Source organism: Dromaius novaehollandiae, chromosome 1 (genome assembly GCF_036370855.1).
Source record: "Dromaius novaehollandiae isolate bDroNov1 chromosome 1, bDroNov1.hap1, whole genome shotgun sequence".
In the NCBI taxonomy this organism is placed as follows: Eukaryota; Metazoa; Chordata; class Aves; order Casuariiformes; family Dromaiidae; genus Dromaius; species Dromaius novaehollandiae.
The window spans coordinates 43,183,395-43,204,056 of NC_088098.1; the positions used below are offsets into that span (position 1 = coordinate 43,183,395).

A 20,662-nucleotide genomic window follows, 5' to 3' on the forward strand; every position below is an offset into this window, starting at 1 on the left:
CTGGGCAAAGGACAAGGACAACGTCTTAGATTTTTATACAAAATATAATATGTTGCATAAAAGAGTTTTACACAGTTAGATAATCCCCCTCTTGATGAAATTATATACCTAGTTCTGTACTTTGAGCAATCTGGGTGCTTTCTAACTTCTGCATTCCTTAGCTTCACCACCTAGGCAATAGGTATAAAAACGGGTGATCTCTTGACAAAACATTTCTAAAATTCACTGCTGAAAAAAGGCTGTTAAGAGTTAGGGGCTACTGTTTTTATTCTCTTGAAGTCTAAATTTTTTCTTCGGAGTCTGCTGTGTGACCAGTTCTCAGGTTCCTTTTAAAGTTCAGTATCTGCAGTCATGAACTAGGCTACTGCTTGGGTTTTGGTGCAGCAGTCTGAGTAGTTATTTGTTAGGTAGAGTCTAAAACAGCAATTGTTCTAATTTGAGCAAATCATAATCTAATAATATTATCTAAAAATACACATTATGTAATTATCAGTAAGCATGTGTGCATAGGTAGATTGTAACTGATATACAGTAAGCAGTTTTGTCCACAAAATACTGCTGCAATCCCACAACAGTATTATGTGGTGTGCCCACATAACTGGCAATGTTACAGGATTGTCACAGCTTGTGCCACATAATTACATAGCTGTTCCACATGAATCTATTACAGAGAAAAATGCGATAGAAGATCAGAAAATAGAAGAAGGAAAAAAATATCTCTCTAATGTGGACAGCAATATTGTGTAGGCAATGAAATAATGATGTGCTTTGTACACATAGATGGCTGGAGAATTATGTTTTAAAAATTTATATTTGCTTTCCTAAATTTTGACTGTTGAAATATGAACATACCCCTAATGCTTTTGCAAAGTAACTCAGCTAAAAGCTATAGAATCATGCCAAAAAAAATAAGTTAACATTTAGCAACAATCAATATCAAAAAGCAGGAAAATCTCTGGCAATCAGAAAGGGGAAAATATGCATTCAAAAAAAAAATCAGAACAGGAAAACATTTCTGCTCTAGCAAAAATACTTTATTCATGTATCATATACTCATTTGTAGAGTTTCCTGGTGCATAATAAAATCTCTGGTTTGTACTGGTTGTGTATTTATTTCCCTAGGGAAAGTATTAATTTGCTTCAGAGGACTTTCAATCAGGTTCTTTATAAACCTGAAATTAAATTTGCTCCAGCAATTAATACAGCTTTAATTATTACTTTGACTATAATTGGGTGAAAACATTTATCTTTATTTGAATGAAGATAACAAATATTTTTAAGTCATAAAATTGGACAGCCCTACTGAAATCTAGCATATGATACACTATAATTTTGTCTGCAAGATGATGAAGCTTCAGAATCTATGATGGTAGGAATTGGATAATAATTCCATAGAGAAGATGGTTGTGTAAAATACTACGGCCTTTTCGATCTTTGGAAATTGGGACATTAGAAAATGTGTTGCTCTGTTGAGAAAAGATTAGATGGAAATATGAATGATTTGATCAATTCCATTGTTCAGACTTTCTCTGAGCATCACAATGATTGCATTATTTCTACTAGAGAAAGACTAGCAGCTTTATATTTAAAGATTTTGAGCAAGCTTAAATGGACTGTAAATAAGAAGGTTGAAAATAAGTAGAACAATAAGTAGAACTGGTGGGAGAAAATTGTCACTCCTTTCAAATTTTCTTAATATGGCCTTGGAAGAGAAAATAGATATTAAAGTTAACAGCAATAATACAGCCTGCAATCTATGGAAAACAAAAGTCATGGTCATTAGACATATAAAAGACAGGCATCAGGAAACAAGGAATAAACTTTCTGTGCTGACACAAATGGTACAAAATCACTAAGGAAGAGCATAAACGAAACCGCTGTATCTTTGGAGTTGATGATTGGAGTTGATGATGGAGTTGATGGCACAAACTTTTTAATGAATTTTACATTAAACAGTCATTGGAAAAAGACAAAGAAATGAAACAGGTCTCCATTTCATCCAAGTCTCCTAAGTGAAATTGGACTACAAAGCAATCTCCCTGCTTGTCTGTGGTGGTGCATGGCTTCTCCTGGTACAGCGAGCCACTACGAACAGGAAGTCTGGAGAGCGTCTCCTCCAGAAGAGCCTACAACTTTCTAGTAATGGCGTTTTCCTGCAAAAATAGAGCGGCAGGCTTCAACCCCCTGAGGAAGCAGTTGAGACCCAGGCTCTCAATCCCTGATCGAACAGTCTAGCTACTAGGATATTAAATAAAATCTTGGTGACATTACCACCAGCGTTGCTCGTTCTTTTTTCTTCTTCTTTTCTTTTTTTTTTCTTTTTGTAAAAAATGAACTTATTTAGACACCTAGGTTATGAAAGGAATTTGGGATTTTTCATCCAAGCAGAGGGAGGACTTGATCTGCATCTTGGACTCCACTTCTGAAGTTCCAGGGACTAGAAAATTTAAATATAGCCCTATATTCAGTACTTCCAGCTGACTAGCTCTACGCTGGAGATTTTGTAGATTGCTCTTCTGCAAAGCCTTATTTTTCCCCATGCTTGTGACTGGCTCTCAGTATCTCATCAGCAGTATTGTTAGCTAGCTGCTTCTGGTGTTGAATAGCTTTTCATTTCAAGGTAAGGGAGCTCTTGAGCAAATATGAAGTAATTTCAACAAAAATAACAATCTTCCATTTACAGTGTGTGGTATATTCCAGGTCAGTATATCTAACCTTTACCCTACACTTTCACAAAATCAAGACACATTGCTAAAATGAAAGATGTTTTTCACTTCTATTTTGCCATATTTAGCTTCAGGTAATATGCCTAATGCCAAAATGTACCACCGCTGCACGTGAGAAGATTATAATTAATATAATACTCTTACCTAAAGTATGATTCAAATGCTTTCTGATGGATATGGCTAAGTAGTGAACAACAAAAAGATTAAATTACTTACTGGATCCTTGATTGATTGAACTGATATGTGTCCTGGATAAAACATAAATATTGCAGAAAATAATCCAATATGACATCTCTGGCATTCAACTATAGCTTAAATTATAGACTGGTCAGTAAATGATCTTAAGCTGTTTAAGGTTTCATCAGCTGTCTGTAAGATTGATTTTCTTCAAAATTACTGTACTAAAATGTTTTCTTTTGTTGTTGCACTGACTCAGATCGCAAACCACAATTTTAAAATCGGCTCTTATTTACAAAAATGCTTTGACATAGTGCATTTGTTCAGCTTAAGCAACAATAAAGGATTGTGGTATCATTCTGAAGAAGGTTGTTTGACAGACCCTGTTTGTTTATTTGGGGTAATGTGAGCTGCATTCGGAAAATGTTATATTTTGTTTCATGATTGTGTACATTCTCTCCCACTGCTCCCAGGCAAGCTCTGTAAGCAGAGAAGACACAGATTTAGACCTTGTTTCCATGACCAGTGGAAGTGCTTTGACTCAGAACAGAGAAAAAAATAATCAGCCACACAGACATTCAGCAAGATCGTCAAGTAAGTTGTGGGGTTTTTCAATATCAGTTTTAAAGATCAGTCAAATGCTTTGGTGGAACTGAGTGTACTTGGAATCCCTAATAACACGTGCTACTTCTCTTTCTGTTTCTCTCTTACCTAAAACCTTTCCATACTCTTTCTACAGTTCTGTTTAGAAACTGCATCATTAGTATCTTTAGAATTTTCTCTTGTAATTTTAACCCAAGGGATGTCCCCTGTGATGTATATTAAATCTTCTGATGGTTGGTTTTTTACAAGATTATTATTTTTTCTCTCTCGTAATTATAAAACAGAGTATTTTACTCCAAAAGCTTTTTTTATATTCTCCCTCCACATTTTACCAAAATAGGTTTGTGAAATACATCTTTTGTTAACTGAATACCGGAACACATATCCTAATCAAGCCACAAATTTCAATCATGTTGACTGCCAAGTATGATGTAGTAGATTCTTACTATTGAACTTATTTCCTACAGCTCAGTGGCAGAGAATCCTTTTTAAGCTGTACATTGTTTCCATTTTTTGATATCATATAAATTAACAAAAGAATCTGTATATGAAAAACTGGAAAAGTGATATTTGAAGCTCATAAAAAGGTAGCATTTTAAGTTACATGTTTTATTTTGTGCAGTGTTACTGAGGAAAATATTAACATATTTGTAGTATTACGTACTATATTTTGTATGTCATTTTAATACAAAATGAATTTTGCAAATAAATACAACTTCCAAACCTGAAAATGTACATTATGGAAAATATGCCGTATTAAATAACAGGCAAAATTATTGAAACTCCTAAAACTGTATAAGCAGTGAATTTTCTTGAAATGCTTTATGTCAAAATAGAAAACAGGTTATTTCACAAATAGTATATAATTACTGGGTCTGCTTATTTTGATTAGAATTATATATACACTGACTTTTCAGTTTAAATAAAAATTGAATTAAAATGTAAGTATATATTAAATACTAAAAATACTTTTCTCTATTTTTATGACATATTTCTAAAAGACTTTTTGGATAAAGATTTATTTGCATTATTTTAGTCCACCACAGTAAAAGTGAATACAGTGTTGTCAGTGCGTATTCACTTGATTTATGTTCCTAAAATTAAGCTAGATAAAAGCTAAGGTCCTAGTGTAAGGTAGGCACATCCATGGAGAGAGAATATGATTCTTTCTATCTGTCTACCATCTTAGAAAGGAATGAATTGCATCCTGAATGTTCCTGTTTCTCTCCATTGGCTACTGAAGAAGCCCCACCATTTAAAGTAAATGAGGTTCCTAATTATTAAATTCCTGAATTTAGGTGAAACAAGTCAGCGCTACTAATGTCAATGGAAAATTTTTCATTGAGTTCATATATTCAGAATAGGATGTATGCATAAATCTTGGATAATTAAGTTACATAGTATATGCTACATTAATATCAATATATAATTGCTGTCTATATTGTAACCTATGCTATGCTGCCATTGAGAAAAATAAACAAGAATAAGGTCTTTCTCTGAAGATAGCCCAGTAAGACTTGTCCTAATTAGGAGCTTGAGTATGGTGAAGAAAACAAGTGCCATTGTATTATACCTTTATAAAGAAGAGAATAGAAAAGGACCAGGAAAGAACAATGAACTGGCAGAGTCATATGTGTGAGAGACAGAGAGACAGTTTATTGTGTCTAGTAATATATGTGTGTTATAGCAAAATACTTATCTGCTATAGCACATTTATGCATTCATTCTCTTTTCTGTGGTACAAGAACTCATGAAAAATAAAAGGCTCAGGGTCATGTCTTCTGTCTTCCCATATATGTTTCTACATGCGCATCTATAAAATATTCTTCATCCTTGATTTTAGAAAATTGAACAGTGGTGACACATTAAATTGTAATGCACATTATATATAAAACTAGACCTCACCATTATCCTTATAGAATTAATATGCAGTATATAGACATGTTTATCTTATTAGGTCAGTTTGCCAAATACTATTGTTTTTCAATAATTTACAGTAATTTAACTCTGTGGTATCCTTAATTTGAAAACATTAGACATTTGTGTTTATATTTTGACATTGACATTGTATTCATTATAAAATATTTCCTGTTGTATAATCTCCTAGAAATTATTTTAATGATTTGGTAGATGTATTTTGAATTAGCACTGAATATGTATTACAGAATGGCTTAAAAAAAGAAACTGTGACCTTGGAGGTGCCCCCATTTGAATTTTGTTAAATTAAGTCCTTGTACACCTTTTTCAGGAGAATTTGAACTCAGTGATGTGGCAAGCTTTAATTAATAACGCTTTACTAAATTTGATTTGCAGCATGCATAACCCTGACTCATGCTCAGAATTCTTTTGAATTAGTGGTGGGAAGTATTAAATATTTTGAACATTCTCTCACAGACATGTTAGTATATACCAGAGGTGTTAGTCAGGGGCATTGTATATGTACCTTTAATGAAATTGGTAATTCAGTAATTGCATTGTAAAATTGTTGAGATCCTCCAAGCTGAAGACAGTAGCCTAAAAGTGCAGAATAAATGAATTGTTAGGTATATTTACTCAAAAAAAGTATATTTGTTACTAAAAGAAAGTGTGTTTTATATACTGAAGGGAATGGCTGTACATGAATGACTGTGTTCTCATAAAGACAGACAGACAATGCTTCAAAGTTATTGGAGGTTTTTTTAGAAAGACTAAATCAAGATTTTTCAGAGATATTTTGGGGAACTGCCCAGCTATGAAGTACTTTTTGTAGACTTTATTTTCCAGGGATAGTTTCTTAGCATTTTTAAAATTAGACCTTGTTAAAGAATTTTAAGATTTTTGTTGCTCAAAATTACTAGTTATTTCTGAAAAACCTGGTTGGAGTGGATTAATAAAAAGATAATCCTGAACCACCTTAATTCTGTTCTTTGACATAAAGATGTATTAAGGAATAGAGGAAATGCTGTGGGCACAGTGTGTCTCAGTTTAAGTAAAGCATTTGTGTATCTCAATTTAAGTAAGGTATTTAATGTGATTCCGTGTTACATATTCTGAAGCAAAATTGACTGATGTGGATTAAATTGACCTAGTATTAGAGAAAAAAAGTGAAAAAAAAAAAAAAACTAAAGGATAAGAGAGCAACAATTGTTCAGTGAGACTAACTAATTATCTTTTTAATTTAATACCTTGACTCTAATTGTGGCATTCTCAAACATGCTGGATTATATTACTTCCAGAAATCACAGCTATTTCTTTCTATTCCCTGGTAGCTCATTTTTGTTTTCTATTTCTTCAGGGATTTTTTCTTTTCCATTTTTTGTCCATTCTAGTCTGACCACTGCTAAATCTTGATCTCGCTGGTACCTTGTGCCAATAAGTTGCAAAAGGAAATGTATGACCTTTTGATAATTATTTTCTAACTTTCAGTTTCACATTAGCTTACCTTGTTTCTGTACGAAACAGCAGAAAAAAAAAGATCTTTTCCCTTGCATGTACCTTCTCTGTAACATACATGGGCCATGATGGTTAGTGGTTTATAGTCAGCGTTACACGAAGTTCAAATATCAGTCCTACGCTCATCATTTTTTTTCTCAGCTCCATGAACATTGGAGTGAATTGATAATAATAAAATCTGTTTGTGAACACTTTCATGAACACTGGTTTTGTAGTCAGTGCTAAGTTACAAGGTGGACATAGAAATATTTTGCAAGAATTAGAAATTAATTAATTTGTGATAACGAGATAGGAACAGATTTTTTTTATACTAATATCTAGTTAGTGACCATGACAATCATCAGTCACCTTTCAACTCCTGATTATCCTACTTATCCTAATCTGGTTCTCTCCAACCTGTGTTACATTTCATCTATATCTTCTACATTGCTTTCCTATCACCACTATTTTCACAAAGCAGAATTTTTTTGTTTTTCTACTGATCTTAAACTTTATCTTCATTCTACTTCTTGTCTTTTGACTTGCACTCTTTTAGACTGAGATTGTTCCAGAAGTACTGGAATTTCAAAGTAGAATGTAATGGGAGCTTTGTCTTTAACTGTAATTTAAAATACTGCCTGGAATTCTTTGTTCCTCTCTTCCCTGAATCCTAGTCTTTCAGTGAGTCTCTGATTTCAGTAAAATGTTACTTTCCAGGAAGAAAAAAAAACAACCCTTGGGCGTGAATCCTGTTATTCTTTAATCATCCCTATTTCTAAAACCAGCCCTTAAATGCTACCTTCATTACAAAACATTTTTCCGTTTGTTTCTCAGATAAATTCCAGCTCTACAGTTCTGTTACTCATGTGGAATTAAATTAATGAACTTAAATAAGGCCTTTCTAACAGTGGAAAGACTTAGAACTCAATGAAAAAATAGTAACTTTTACTGTCCTTTTTACTCTTTTATCTGAACTCATATTCTTTTGCCAATTGCCATATTTTCCTTTCTGATAGAACCCCCTGCCTTTTTTTTATTGCCTTCCTTTCTTTTGATAAATAAGAGTCCCTCAGAAGATCTTCAGCTCTGTTTCATATTTTACTGGGGGGGGGGGTCTGTTCAGGGGTTTTGGGAGTGAGGAGTGGGGTTAGTTTTGCTTATACAATCTCCATGAGAAATTTGCCATGTTTTAGGAGCTAAGACACGTCTTAGAAACATACGATCAAATATGGAGGTACTTCTTTAGTAGTCATTTTAATTTCTTGGCATCTACCTGCTTAGTAGTCTTACTGGAAGATAATAGTAAAATTTAGTCTTTCTCCTTAGAAATGTGTAGAAATGCTATACATTTGTAGAGAATATTTACAGTACTGATTACTTAATTTCCTCAATTAGTAAAACATTGATCCCAGTTTACCTTAGAAATTACTATTATCACAATATTAGGAATAAAGCTCACTCTTCTGTAAGCTATAGCTGGCAAGATGACCGCGTGAATGTTAGTAGGTCTGTCTTGTGTTCAGTAAAAGACAGGGAGATTGTTCTGTACTATGAAAATTTTTGTGTTCAGAAAATGGATGCTTAAGGTTGTTGAAAAAATTCTGAAGTTCTACAGTTCTGAAGTAGTTAAAACTTACCAGATTTTGATACCTAGTAGGAAAGCATGAATATCCCCAATTGCTTTGAACATACTTTCAACATAATATACTTTCCACTCAGATACCTTCATATGCCTTACCAAAGAGGACAAAATATGCCTCAGAAACAGAGCTGTCAATCCATTGTACATTAATGCATAGCATGTATCTATATGACACGTTAGGTTTGAATTGTTCCCAGGCAAAAAATCCTGCAGAGGGGTGGGTGTTTTAGAATTGGCACACCTCTATATGAAGTTGAGGTTCTTTAAGGACTTTCAAACTAGAGCTCTCTTTTATCCTGCCAGCTTATTGTGTAGGTAGACAAAGCTTATAATGTTAAAATAATGTCACATCCAAATTTTGCATCTGGCATTAATGTTGATGCATTCTTTTAAATAATCAGGGTAAATCATTGTACTGTAAATTAATAAATCAGTACAATACTCTTTATGTTATTTTAAGCATGATTCAGTATATTGAACTTTACTTGATGACCTATATGTGAAAATGCACAGCACATTTCAATTTGTTCCTATGCAGACTTAGATACTAAAAACTGCTTTTCTGTGTAGGGTAAATGAAAATTGCTGATTGACTATATTTTATCCACATGAGAGAAAATATTTAATTGTCAACTCAGGAGTTTTGGCTTGTTTCCAGTTCCATCACTAGCCCTTTAGCTGATATTAGGAATGTCATTTTGCTGCTATATGCATCAATTTTCCTATTTGCAGAAATGATGGTCATGATAGTCCCTTATATAATGCTTATGTATCTGCTGATGAAATGATGATGGCATCATTATATTTAACTGTTAGGATAGGGAAAGGGCCTCTTCCTCATTTGTGAACTGGATAAATTATTTGGAACCTGTTTCAAATGGATATACACAGGTATAGCCATGCAAACCTCAAATTAGTTAAAGTGTGTTGACAAAATCAAGTCATTTGTCATACAGGGGAATGACTAATTCACCACCACCCCCAAAAAAAAGATAATGACTCTGTAATTCCAATTCTCATTCTTTGAGAATTTCTTAAATTCAGTAATTGATTTTTTTTCTTAAGTAGGAGGAAGTTGCTTTAAGCAACAATAGAAGTGCAATACTACCTGGAGAAATATTATTCAAAAATCAACAGTTTATAGTGACAACATTAGAAAAAATGAGATATATTCCATGCATTTCTTTTCAGTATAGATTTATATCCTGAGTCTGCAATGGAAGTAAGTCAACATAGGTGTCACTAATTATGGGTATGGAGAACTATTAATCTCCATATTATCTGTGTGATAAGAAGGCTTCTCTCAAAAATTGATGTAAATCAGGTTCAAATCTATGATCACAAAGGTAAAAGTGAAGTTCTAAAGCAAAATCATGGCTTAATCAAAGCCAGCAGCCAAGATTTCAGTACAACACATGCGTCTAATACGGGAAACAATGCATTGTTTACTGTTTTTTTTCTCTAGTCTCATATATAACATCCTAGTATTTCCCTGTTGCTGTATACCATCTTCATAACTTACAGCTATTCTTTTGAAACTTAAGGAAACAAGCGTATAGTTTTGACTCATCAGAGCAATCCCATTGACTTCCCTGCCCAAATGGTTTAAAAATTGGGTTTGTGGTGAGTGTGTTTAAGAAGAAAATCTTGACCGAGGAAGTACTTGCGTATAATTTTGCATAATGCTAATTTTCAAGTACGCAAAGCTTCACATATATTGCAGGATCAGAACATTTACCTGCTTGTTGATCGCAGTTGAAAGATAATATTGTCTCAATCATGTGAAATGAATATGGAGATGCATATGTATTCTTACAGTAGTTAACTGTCTAACAGAACATTCCTAATCTTTTTGAACAACCTACAGATTACATACTTTAAAAAATTACTTAAATACAGATTTTAAAAGGCATTTAGAACTTGCTTCCATTAAATTTAGTAGGATGGAGAGAAAAATAATACATTTTCTAATGTAATTTCATCATATGTTTTGAATTGTGAAAATAATTCAAAAAGTATGTAGAACAGATACTATGTATTAGATATATACAATATCTCTACATAGAGAAAGAAATAGAATTATACACCACAGATATTTTAAAGAGACTATTATTGAGATTGCAAAATCAATTCAAAGCTTGAAAATCATAAATAAGTATTTCAGTGGGGCTTACTCCTTCTCTTTCCCCTACATATATGTATTGTGATAGTTTCCAAGTATACATTCTCATTCTCTTTTCCAATTGTTTCCTGTCTTTTAGTGCACAAAATACATTGTGCTCTCTAAGTTATTATTAAGTATTTCAGTGTTATTTACTTGCAAACTATTCATTAATTAATTTATTTATTATTCATTACACACTATTCTTACTCTGGACTGAGGGTGCAATCTCTTCATGAGCTTTTTTATTATATTCATTCATATAGTAATTGAGGATTTCACAAATATGGAAATAATGCCTTTCTACAGCATTTCTGTAAACTGAGAAGATATTTTTATCAGAAAGCAAAAATGGAGATTGACTAATTTGGGATACTGAATTTGAAGTATGTTATGACATGTTTTTCTTAAAGTGGATAGCATTATAGGCACTCATTATAAAAGTACAGCTGCCATTGACTCTGCTATGACTGATAGATATTTCTGCAAAGGTGAGACCCTAATTAGATACTAAAAAAAGGAAAAATGCACAGTTAGTTCTTAAGAAAAGATTAAGTGGTTTTCCAAATATCATTCATAAACTGGAGGCAGAAAGAGAATTCAGGGCAGTATTAAGTTGCCTAACCAGGCTTCCTCAACTTCGCTTCTTGCAATCTTCTGCCTCATCTAGTTCACACTTTCAAAAACAACAAATAAAAGGGGGGGAGTGCAAACAATTTCCTTCACTACACAAGTTCCATTCAGTCTTATAGTAAAAAGAGCTAGACAGGGAAAAAAATGTGCTCAGGTAATTAAGACTACCAAAATGCAGACTTCAATGAAAGCATAACTAAGAATTCATAGTGAACTTCAGCTCAGGCTTTTCATAAATTTTACATGTGTAATTTTACAGCCTGATTTTCTCTTAGTAGAGGGTGTGTCTGAATGCTGTAGTTTTTTTTAGAAAAAGCAAGTAAAAAAAAAAGAAAAATTCAATTCTGAGATATTGTGCCCTCCCTGTAACTTAGTTACCCACTTGGAACCATGGAAGCATTAGACTTACCGCAAGGACCCCTGTCATATGAGATAGGAGTAAATAATAACCATATTAACTATATTTGGTGTCATTTCCTAGGGGATATTTGTCAAGTAGCTTCAGAAATATTTCTCAAATCAGAGTAGAGAAAGACTCAGTAATGTTGATCTGCTACAGAGTTGTTGTATTGGAGGGCAAAAGGTTTGTCCACAGATTTTTTCCCCAAGATGATATTTTTTTTTCTTTTAATTTGTCTCTGGTTCATTGCTGACTTTTCCTCACTCCTGGCATTCCCTAATTCTTTCTCATAACGTAATCAATTCTTGTTTCTGCTTCTTCAGCTCCTTATTCCAGTCTAAGCTTCCTCTCCCATTCACGCTTAGATTTCCTTTCCAAAGTCCCCATTCAGTTCTGTTTCTGTTTCTGCAGGTCCCTATCTGGTTACTTTTTTCCTCTCTCTCTCCCTGTTCTCCCTTGTACCCAACTATTCCTTGCCAGTATTTCAGTTTCATTATCTCCTAGTTTAAATCTCCTTCAAGTTCATTTAATGTTTTTTCGTGTACTATTTAGGCAGATCTCTTGTCCAGACTCTTCATCTACTTATTCTCTGTTCCCTTTCTTATCATCACCTATATTTCCACTTCTTTTAATCACGTAAATTCTGAGAGTCAGGGCTGGTCTAGTGCCACTTAATCCCCTTTCTTTATTCTGTCTCAGTTCCCTTTTGCCAATTCATAACTCCCTTATTCCCTGTTTTCTCTCTGCTTCCAATGTCAGTCTAGTTGTCAAGTCATTCTAGTCTCTTGTGCCTGCTATATTAGATTATTGTTTCAATCTGCTTGCCAAATTAGCCCTCGTTCATCTCACCTTAACCCAGTCAGTCTCCTTTCTCGCTCAGGTTTTGATTGGAACTCTTTGCCTCTTTTCTCAGTCTCCGTCTTATAGGAGCTTTGGCTCTTATCCTCTCCATGGTTCCTGCTTACTGGTAGCTAGGCTCCATCTGACACAGAGAGCAGATAACAAGCAGGCTCCTGAGTCCCCCAGCCTATCATGACCTTCAACATTATCTTTAGGAATAGTCTTGTTTAGCCCCTTGTAGCGTCACAGGAAAGCATATTCCGTGTTGATTGATATTTTAGGGAATATGGCAGAAAAAACCAATAAAGTCTCTTCCAATCATGTAGAAACTTCAATTTGTTGTGTACTTCATCAAATTTGGACATATTCTAAAAGCAGAGATTCTATTACTTGACAGATTTCCAGTCTATTCTGCTAAGGGCAGCATAAATTTTTCACATATTTTTTTCTTAGAGGTGACTGACCTTTCAGAAATCTTTAGCCAAAGGCAGGTACTCAGCACTTAAAAATTCAGCCTAAATGGTCAAAATGTGTTAAAAAAATAAGGACCTGGAAAACAAAATAAGTATTGTACTTTAATAACCAATGATGCTAAAAGTCCTGTTTATAGTTAGGACGATGTTATATTTTACAGAAACATTTTTGAACATTATCTTTCTTACAGTATTTTATTTAAGTTTGTAGAAATTCCATCAATAAAGATTTATAATTAAAGTCACTGTTCTTGAAAATGCTTATGTATGTGAATTCTCTTACATGCCTGAGTGGCATGTTAGAGTTCAAATTATGCATGTATGTAATTGTCAACACGATCAGGTTAGAATAACTTCAATGTTTCATAAATAAAAATATTTAAATTAATTGCTTCTATACAATTTCAAGTTTAGATTCTAGTCCTACAAACTGGAAATTAAGGATATTTTTAATTAAAATTAATCATTTTCTTACAAAAAATATTCTGATCGGGATGATGTTTTATCTCCAAATTCCCATATGGAAAGGGAATATATCCTTACAGATTTTCTGAGATTTCTTATAAGATTCTCCTGAGGCAAATAATAATAAAAAAATAAAGTTGCAGAACAATAAACATTTTTTTTCTTGTTTTTAATGTAAGCAGTGCAACTGAAAACCCAAATATTTATGATTCTGACTACAAAATGGCTATAAATAACAATACTAAAAAACAACTCTTCTTAGATTGTAGCATTTACTTTTTTTACAGACCTGCTGAACCTAGCTTCTTTCAAGAGCTTAAATTGATGTAAACGCTTTGCTGCTAAGGATTCGTTCTGGTCGCTCTCATTAAAATATTGAATTTTTTTCTCCATGCCTCCTTAAGCTGTATTTGCTGTTAAGTAATACAATATGGTAAGGACTTTGAAATAAATTTTCTATCCAGACACACAACGTTAGGTGGATTGATGAATACCCTATGACGTATATTATACATCATAAAATTTCCATCATAACCTGTTTAACAAAGCTTTTCTTCTTGGATACCAAGAATTTCATTCAAAGCATTTTACATATTGCATTACTTATCAAAACAGAGATATGTAAACCTTGACATTTGTTAAAAGACCCAGGCTTTAACCAAAAAAGACCAGAACAAATCAATAGCAGAAAACAGATTAAACAACAGAAAAGTGACTGCTTGAAAATAAGAGCATGTTCACCAAACCCAAGACAAGCTTTCAGCACATACTCAAAAGAAATGGTTATCTGGTATAGACAAGCATCTGAATATATCTCCAAATATACTGGAGTTTCACATAGTCAAATGTTACAGTTCAATTAAAGTATAGTAAATTATTATTACAGCTTCAATCTTCCAAAGCCTGGTTTGGGATCGCAGAAATTAATTTGCTTTTCTTGGCTAAGATTTTTTTCCCACATGAGTAGGTATTAGAATAACTGTATATCATGTTAAATTATACTTAATACACTTGCCAGATTCTATCTAATCATTGTATCAATAATGATAAAAAGTATTATTATTATTATTATGGTTGTCAAAAATATCAGTACTACATAGAGTAAAACCAATGTAATGCTTCTAATTTATACTTACATGCAGGCTTGAGACAATGTGAATTTGCTGTTGCCTTTGAGTAAGGCCAATTACAAATATACTCATGGAATATAACAAAAAATGAAAGTATAATAATAATGCTTACAATTATTCAGAAATCACAGATAAATCACATATGCAAATGTGTGTATATGTGTATATATATATATTTGTATGTGTATAAATGAAAGATATGCTTTATAGATCACATTATATATAATAACAAAATAAGACAGTAAATGTCATCTTTTATTTTGCCAGTCAAAACCTTCTGATAATATGAATTTTTTTCATTCGTATATGCTAACAGCTGAACCACTCATTCACAAGAAGCACTTTTCATTTTAGGGAAAAAAGGAGATACTGCAAATCCAAGCTTGCTGTAACAGCTGTTCACGATGTCTCCTAACAGAAATATTTAGACAACATTAGTAATACTGTAAGACAAAGCCGTTAGCCCTCAGAAAAAAAAAAATAGAAAGCACACTCTGAAGAACAACAGTTGAATGGTCTCACAGAGACCCTCTGAGATTTTAAACATTTTAATAATACCTGAGTATCTGGCCTTGCAGCGCTTCAGGTATATGTTTCATAGAACATTTCAGAAATGCAAAGTGTTTTCATTTGCTAGCAGTTACTGGTTTTTATTTTCTGTACATTGAAGGAACTTTTTATAATTTTCTACCCTTTTCTTAAAAGAAAAAAATCATAAAATGGTTAAATTGCACAACTTCCCCTGAGCAGGTATAAATGTATGTACCTCTAAGGAGAAGAAGTATATATAAGTAAATATAAGTAAGCATTAATTCAAAATGGCATTGCCATCTCTTACCAGTTTCTCTTGACTTCTCTTGTCCCCTTAAACTAGACAGAATTCTAGCAATTCACATGACAAATTCTAACCAACCTGTCTTTATTGGAATATATCCCAAGGGAAAAATTTGCCTGGATTGCTGTTTTAATAGTGTTTTAATAATGTTTTAATAGTGTAAAATTAGACCTGTTGTCAACACAGTCATTGGCAATAACATAACTTAACTAGGCTTCTATGCCAGTCTGACTGGGATCTGTGTTTGAGAATTCGTCTCTAGGTAAGGTTGAATCTCCATACCAATTCTGTCTTTCGTCACTCCGGTAGGACTGGTAACTGCAACAGCAGTCCTGGTGATAATACCTGTCTCTTAGTACTGTTTAGTAGACATCAAAGTACTTTATCAGAAGAGCCATGAACATTATGTCCATTTCAGAGATGGGAAGATGGGACACAAAGGGAGTGATTTGCAGTCTTTGCACTCTATACCAAACCTGACTTTCATTCTAAATTAGTTGACTCTTTCCTACAAGTTTTATTTTGTTTGGTTGAAAGTGTTGAAGGACTGTGTGAAGAAAGAATACAGAGTAGTCTATGCTTTGATTAAGTTTGTTTAGAGCACTATTGTATGGTAAAGTTTAAAGTGCACCCTAGGAAGTCTATCCAGCACTTCAGGCTGGATGAAGGAAAAGCCATAACTGTCAGACTTTTGGAACATCCTCTCTGGTTTGCTAAACCTGAATTGAAGGGAGCAGAGAGTCTACACTTTTAGATTATCTGGGAACTTGCAAAAGTACCTTCGGGCTGAGGGAGTTATCCTGCCCTGTTATTGAGACCACAGGGTCCACAAATTCTGAGTGATGGTTCTCACAGACATATAGAACACTGTTTTGCCAAACAAATGCACTCAAAGTTAATAAGTTACTACATTTTGTTTACAAAATATTTGACTACCCTCTAAACAATCCATAAATCAATTACAATTAAAAAAATAAAGACAATAAATCTGTGAACTTTTGACCGTGAAGTTTAGACAAGCACAGTTCATGCAGTAACAGACATGGCTGCCATTCTGCCAAAATATAAAGATATATCAGCAATTTATAAAGACTTTTCACAAGTATCTTGTAACAAATTACATTGTCTTTTTTTTTTTTTTTTTTTTTTAGCTAAATAGTAATATACATTTCATAGGAATGGAAGTACAATATATCCCATCCAAAGAATTATATGTGGTTATAAGTGGAAAGCAAGAAACCCTACATTTACAGGTTTCTGAAGTCCGTCCTTAAAATAAAATTTAGCAATACAGAGAGTTTCAAGAACAAATGAATTTATTACTCCAGAAAGAATCCAGCTTAGGCAATTAGGAGGTAGTTGACTTCACATTTTGCTAAATTAACTCTATCCTTTTTAAGCTAACTTTCAAATTTATAATTATTTTTGTTCTGACATTTGTATTTATTCTATTTTTTAATTAATGTAATAAAAATATTTATTTAATTGAAATACAGAAATAAATAATTGTTGTGTCTAATTTACCTTTATCACTAGTATAATCTTGAAGATGAGTGCCTAGGAGAGTCAGTCCCATGTATACACTAGCCCCAAACTTCTTTTCCAGTTTCAACATATAGTAGTTACTTCCTTTTTTTTAACAAAGAACATATTACACGTTCTTAATTCTTTTTGCTATTTAACAACACTTGCAATTGTAGAAAAATCTCTTTAAATTAAAAAAGAAGGCAATCTTCTTAACAGTATTACCATATTAGGATTTACTAGATTTATTTATTTACTTTCACTAAATTAGCTACTGAATATACTGCTCTGAAGTTTTCAGCCTTCAATGAATACGTTATGGTTCCCAGTCAAAATAACTAATGGAAAATTGACTGTTTAAATAAAGTAAGTAAAAACAAGAAAACTGAGTCAGCTACAAAGACAGGACACCAACATTTTAAACCTTTATCAGGTAGACCTGAAGTTAACCATCTATTTGAAGAAAAAATAATTGATGTCTGTAGAGCCATAAAGAAAAAACAAGAATTACATTGAAAATACTTGAAAGCTCTTAATAGCAAAAAGAGAGGACTACTTAGTATGGTGCAATTACCATAGTTAGTAACTTTAGAAAGAGGGAGCTGTAGGTTGGGAAAAGCTCCTGATACTTAGATCTATTAGACTACAGAAAAGCATCCATGAGAAAACAGGGAAGGTCTTACTCCTTGAAATTTATAGCTATGTTGTATGTATTAATAGAAGACTTATATTCAGTCATATTATTTAAACTTTCCATTTTAATTTTTTGGGACTATTTATTGTGGAAAAATTGAAATGGCTATTAAAAAATACCAAAAAGTTAAAATATCAAAAATGTTTATCAAAAGTACATAATTTGTAATGTCTTCCTGTGATAAGTGGCAAAAGACCTACAATTTTACAAAAATTGTAAAATATGTGTTTCATAAGCATAGATACCATGCTAATATATACGTGTGTGTACATATAAAAAAAAATACATCTTTGTATCTATCAAATTGCTATCCTATGAACACCACACCATGTCATTCTCTTGCTGAGTTTAAGTTGTCTTCCACAGATGCTTACATTATTATACATGTCTAAGAAAGATATTTCTATCTGTAAAATTTTGGTTTGTGTAAAATAAATATCATAACTTTGGTCAGCACTACTGGTTATTCTGTCCATTAAAATACCTGCCTTAAATATGTTGTCAAAATTATTGGCTAAATTACTCAAGTGTTTGTATATATGACAATGAATGTGATTATTTTGTGTATTTGTATGTGCTCTTGAACTTGCTGTGGCACTGTTCAGCTTTCATCAAAGTTTAAGAGACTTACCTCTAAGGAGAAGAAGGCTTTGCTGGGCTTTTATAAAAGAAATATCTGTTTTATTTGGACTAATATATTAAAGCAATAACTAATCAAAGAGAGAAACTTTCTGAAGTTGTTCTCTGTGCACTTGAAAGACTGCATGACATTGCTAATTTCTCTGTCAAAAGCACTGTGTATCTCTATATATGTTGATGATATTTTCAAAATGGACAGGTAGTGGCACTTTTAAATATATGGCAATATTGTGTAGTAATTTTGTTGTTTAGTCTCATAAATACTTTATTTTAAAAAATACTACCTTGTATTACTTTTTAAAAGAGTGAGAAAAAGCATAATTATAAAAGGAATATGCTGTCATATTAGACACATAAATAGCTTATTATATTAAAATAATGCAATGAAATGAAATGTTGTGGGTTTTTTTTAATTTCACATGTTTGTTTATTGTTTAGGAAAAAATATATCTACTCCAGAAAAATCACATTTGGGTCCATCTCATAAAGAACGGATATCATTTCGAGACCATCCAGTGCAGCGCAGCGGAGGATGGGGAACAGGCAAAAAAAGGCAAAAGCTTAAAAATACCAGTTGAATGTTGGAGAATATTTAGCTGGTTGAGTTAATTGAATTTTTGGTTTCCAAAGCATGCGGAGAGCTGTTTCTTTTTAAGTCTGTGAATGTCAGTTATTTTGGGATTTTAGTTTGTTACCAATATATATAATTTCAGTTAACTACATTTAACTTACTTTATTATAGATGGGTTACAGTGGGCACTTTCTTTTTGGTGCAAATATTTTATACCTGTCAGTAAGTTATCATAGTTTGTGTTTTCAATTGCTTGTGTGTTCATGTGGCGTGGAATACAGAGTCGATTCCCTATACAAGAATTGTTAAAATGGAAAACACGGAACAAGTTTAGGCTTACTTATAAGAACTGGTTGAGATGTGCAAATGTAATAACAGTTCATGCTTAAAGGATGTATGTCATATATCAAAATGCTAAATCCTCATTGTCTCGCAAATAAATATATACTTGTAAACTGGCCAGCAATGTCATTCTTGAAGAAGTCTATTTAGAATATTTTATTGAAGGAACAAAAATTCACAACACACTAGAAGCATAAATGGTGGGGATGCAGCTATCTTTTCCTAATAATACAAAAAGTCCTCTTGAATTTTCATCCTAAATTATGGAAATAATGTGATAAAACAACCTATTAAAGTTGTATACTTTCAAAGATTTCTAACATATTTTTCTAGAGAAATAATAAATTTACCATGCTCTTATTTTGTGCTGGAGTAGTTTGACATTACATCTAAAAGACACTGATAACTCAGTTTGATTTGTTCATGCAGCCTAATTCCTTCAGACTCATGCGTAAAAGTATTGTGGTACAAAGAGTTAGAGAAAGAAACAGAAGAAATACTATTTTTACTGTTTATTCTACTTTGAGGTAGAAACCTTGAATTGAGTGCCTTACTCATTACTTTCAGTGAATGCGTTATCCATCCACATACAAGACAGAAAAGGCCCCTTGATTTCAAAGACTAACATTAAAATAATGTTTTCCGCTTAGAGGATAGAAGTTGCTAACTGGTTCTAGAGAAATCTGTCTTTGGTATTTCCTCATCTGTTTTTGTCCAGTATTGTAAAGCCTCAGCCCCATACAAACTGAGAGCGAGGTGGGGAAGCTAATGGGGCTTGAAACTCCAGTCAGTAAAGAACATAAATTCTTATGTTGTGGCAGTTTTTAAAATGTACTTAAATTCCATATGACATTATTTTGTGAGGTGCTTTTTCTGTTAACATGCACATATGAAAGCAATTATCTCTGCTTTTTTGAACACTTACATTTATTTTAACCTTCAAAGATGTCTGTTTCCGTGGAAAACTTCCATTATTGGAGTTGATAACTGTAAATTGAATACTTTATTATTTAAAATTAATAAGAAGGGGGGAGGGGGTGTTGCTCATTTTGAATCGATGTGCTGGTTTTATCATTTTGAATTTTAAAAGTCAGTGCTGCTTACTTCAGAAAAGATTTCATTACTGTTCTGAGAGATGTTGATCAATGCAAGTTGCTGGACCTGGCTTTGGGAACCCTACTTGTCATCAGTAGGGTATAAAATATCATTCGATAGTTATATTATGTAATTTGTTTCCGAACATACGTAGTAAGTGTTAATCTGATAACCCAATCTGCTATATGATGCCTTTTAAATGTCATTGCACAAAGACTGCCGTTCCTGTGGTTTCAGTTGTATCATCAAGGATATCAGTTCTGCAGGAAAAACCTTAGTTAAAATGCTTGCCATTATGTGT

At 32.8% G+C, this 20,662-nt stretch overlaps 1 protein-coding gene across 1 annotated transcript in view; it reads left to right on the forward strand.

Moving 5' to 3' along the window:
• The window catches only part of LRRIQ1 (leucine rich repeats and IQ motif containing 1), a 117,327-nt gene extending 97,989 nt beyond the window's left edge, over positions 1-19,338 (forward strand). Inside the window, exons 27-28 of the mRNA XM_064509843.1 lie at positions 3,377-3,497; positions 18,792-19,338. Coding sequence (XP_064365913.1) covers positions 3,377-3,497; positions 18,792-18,931 — 261 coding nt within the window. The 3' untranslated portion in view covers positions 18,932-19,338. The remainder of the gene's footprint in view (positions 1-3,376; positions 3,498-18,791) is intronic.
• Positions 19,339-20,662: the final 1,324 nt, after the last annotated feature.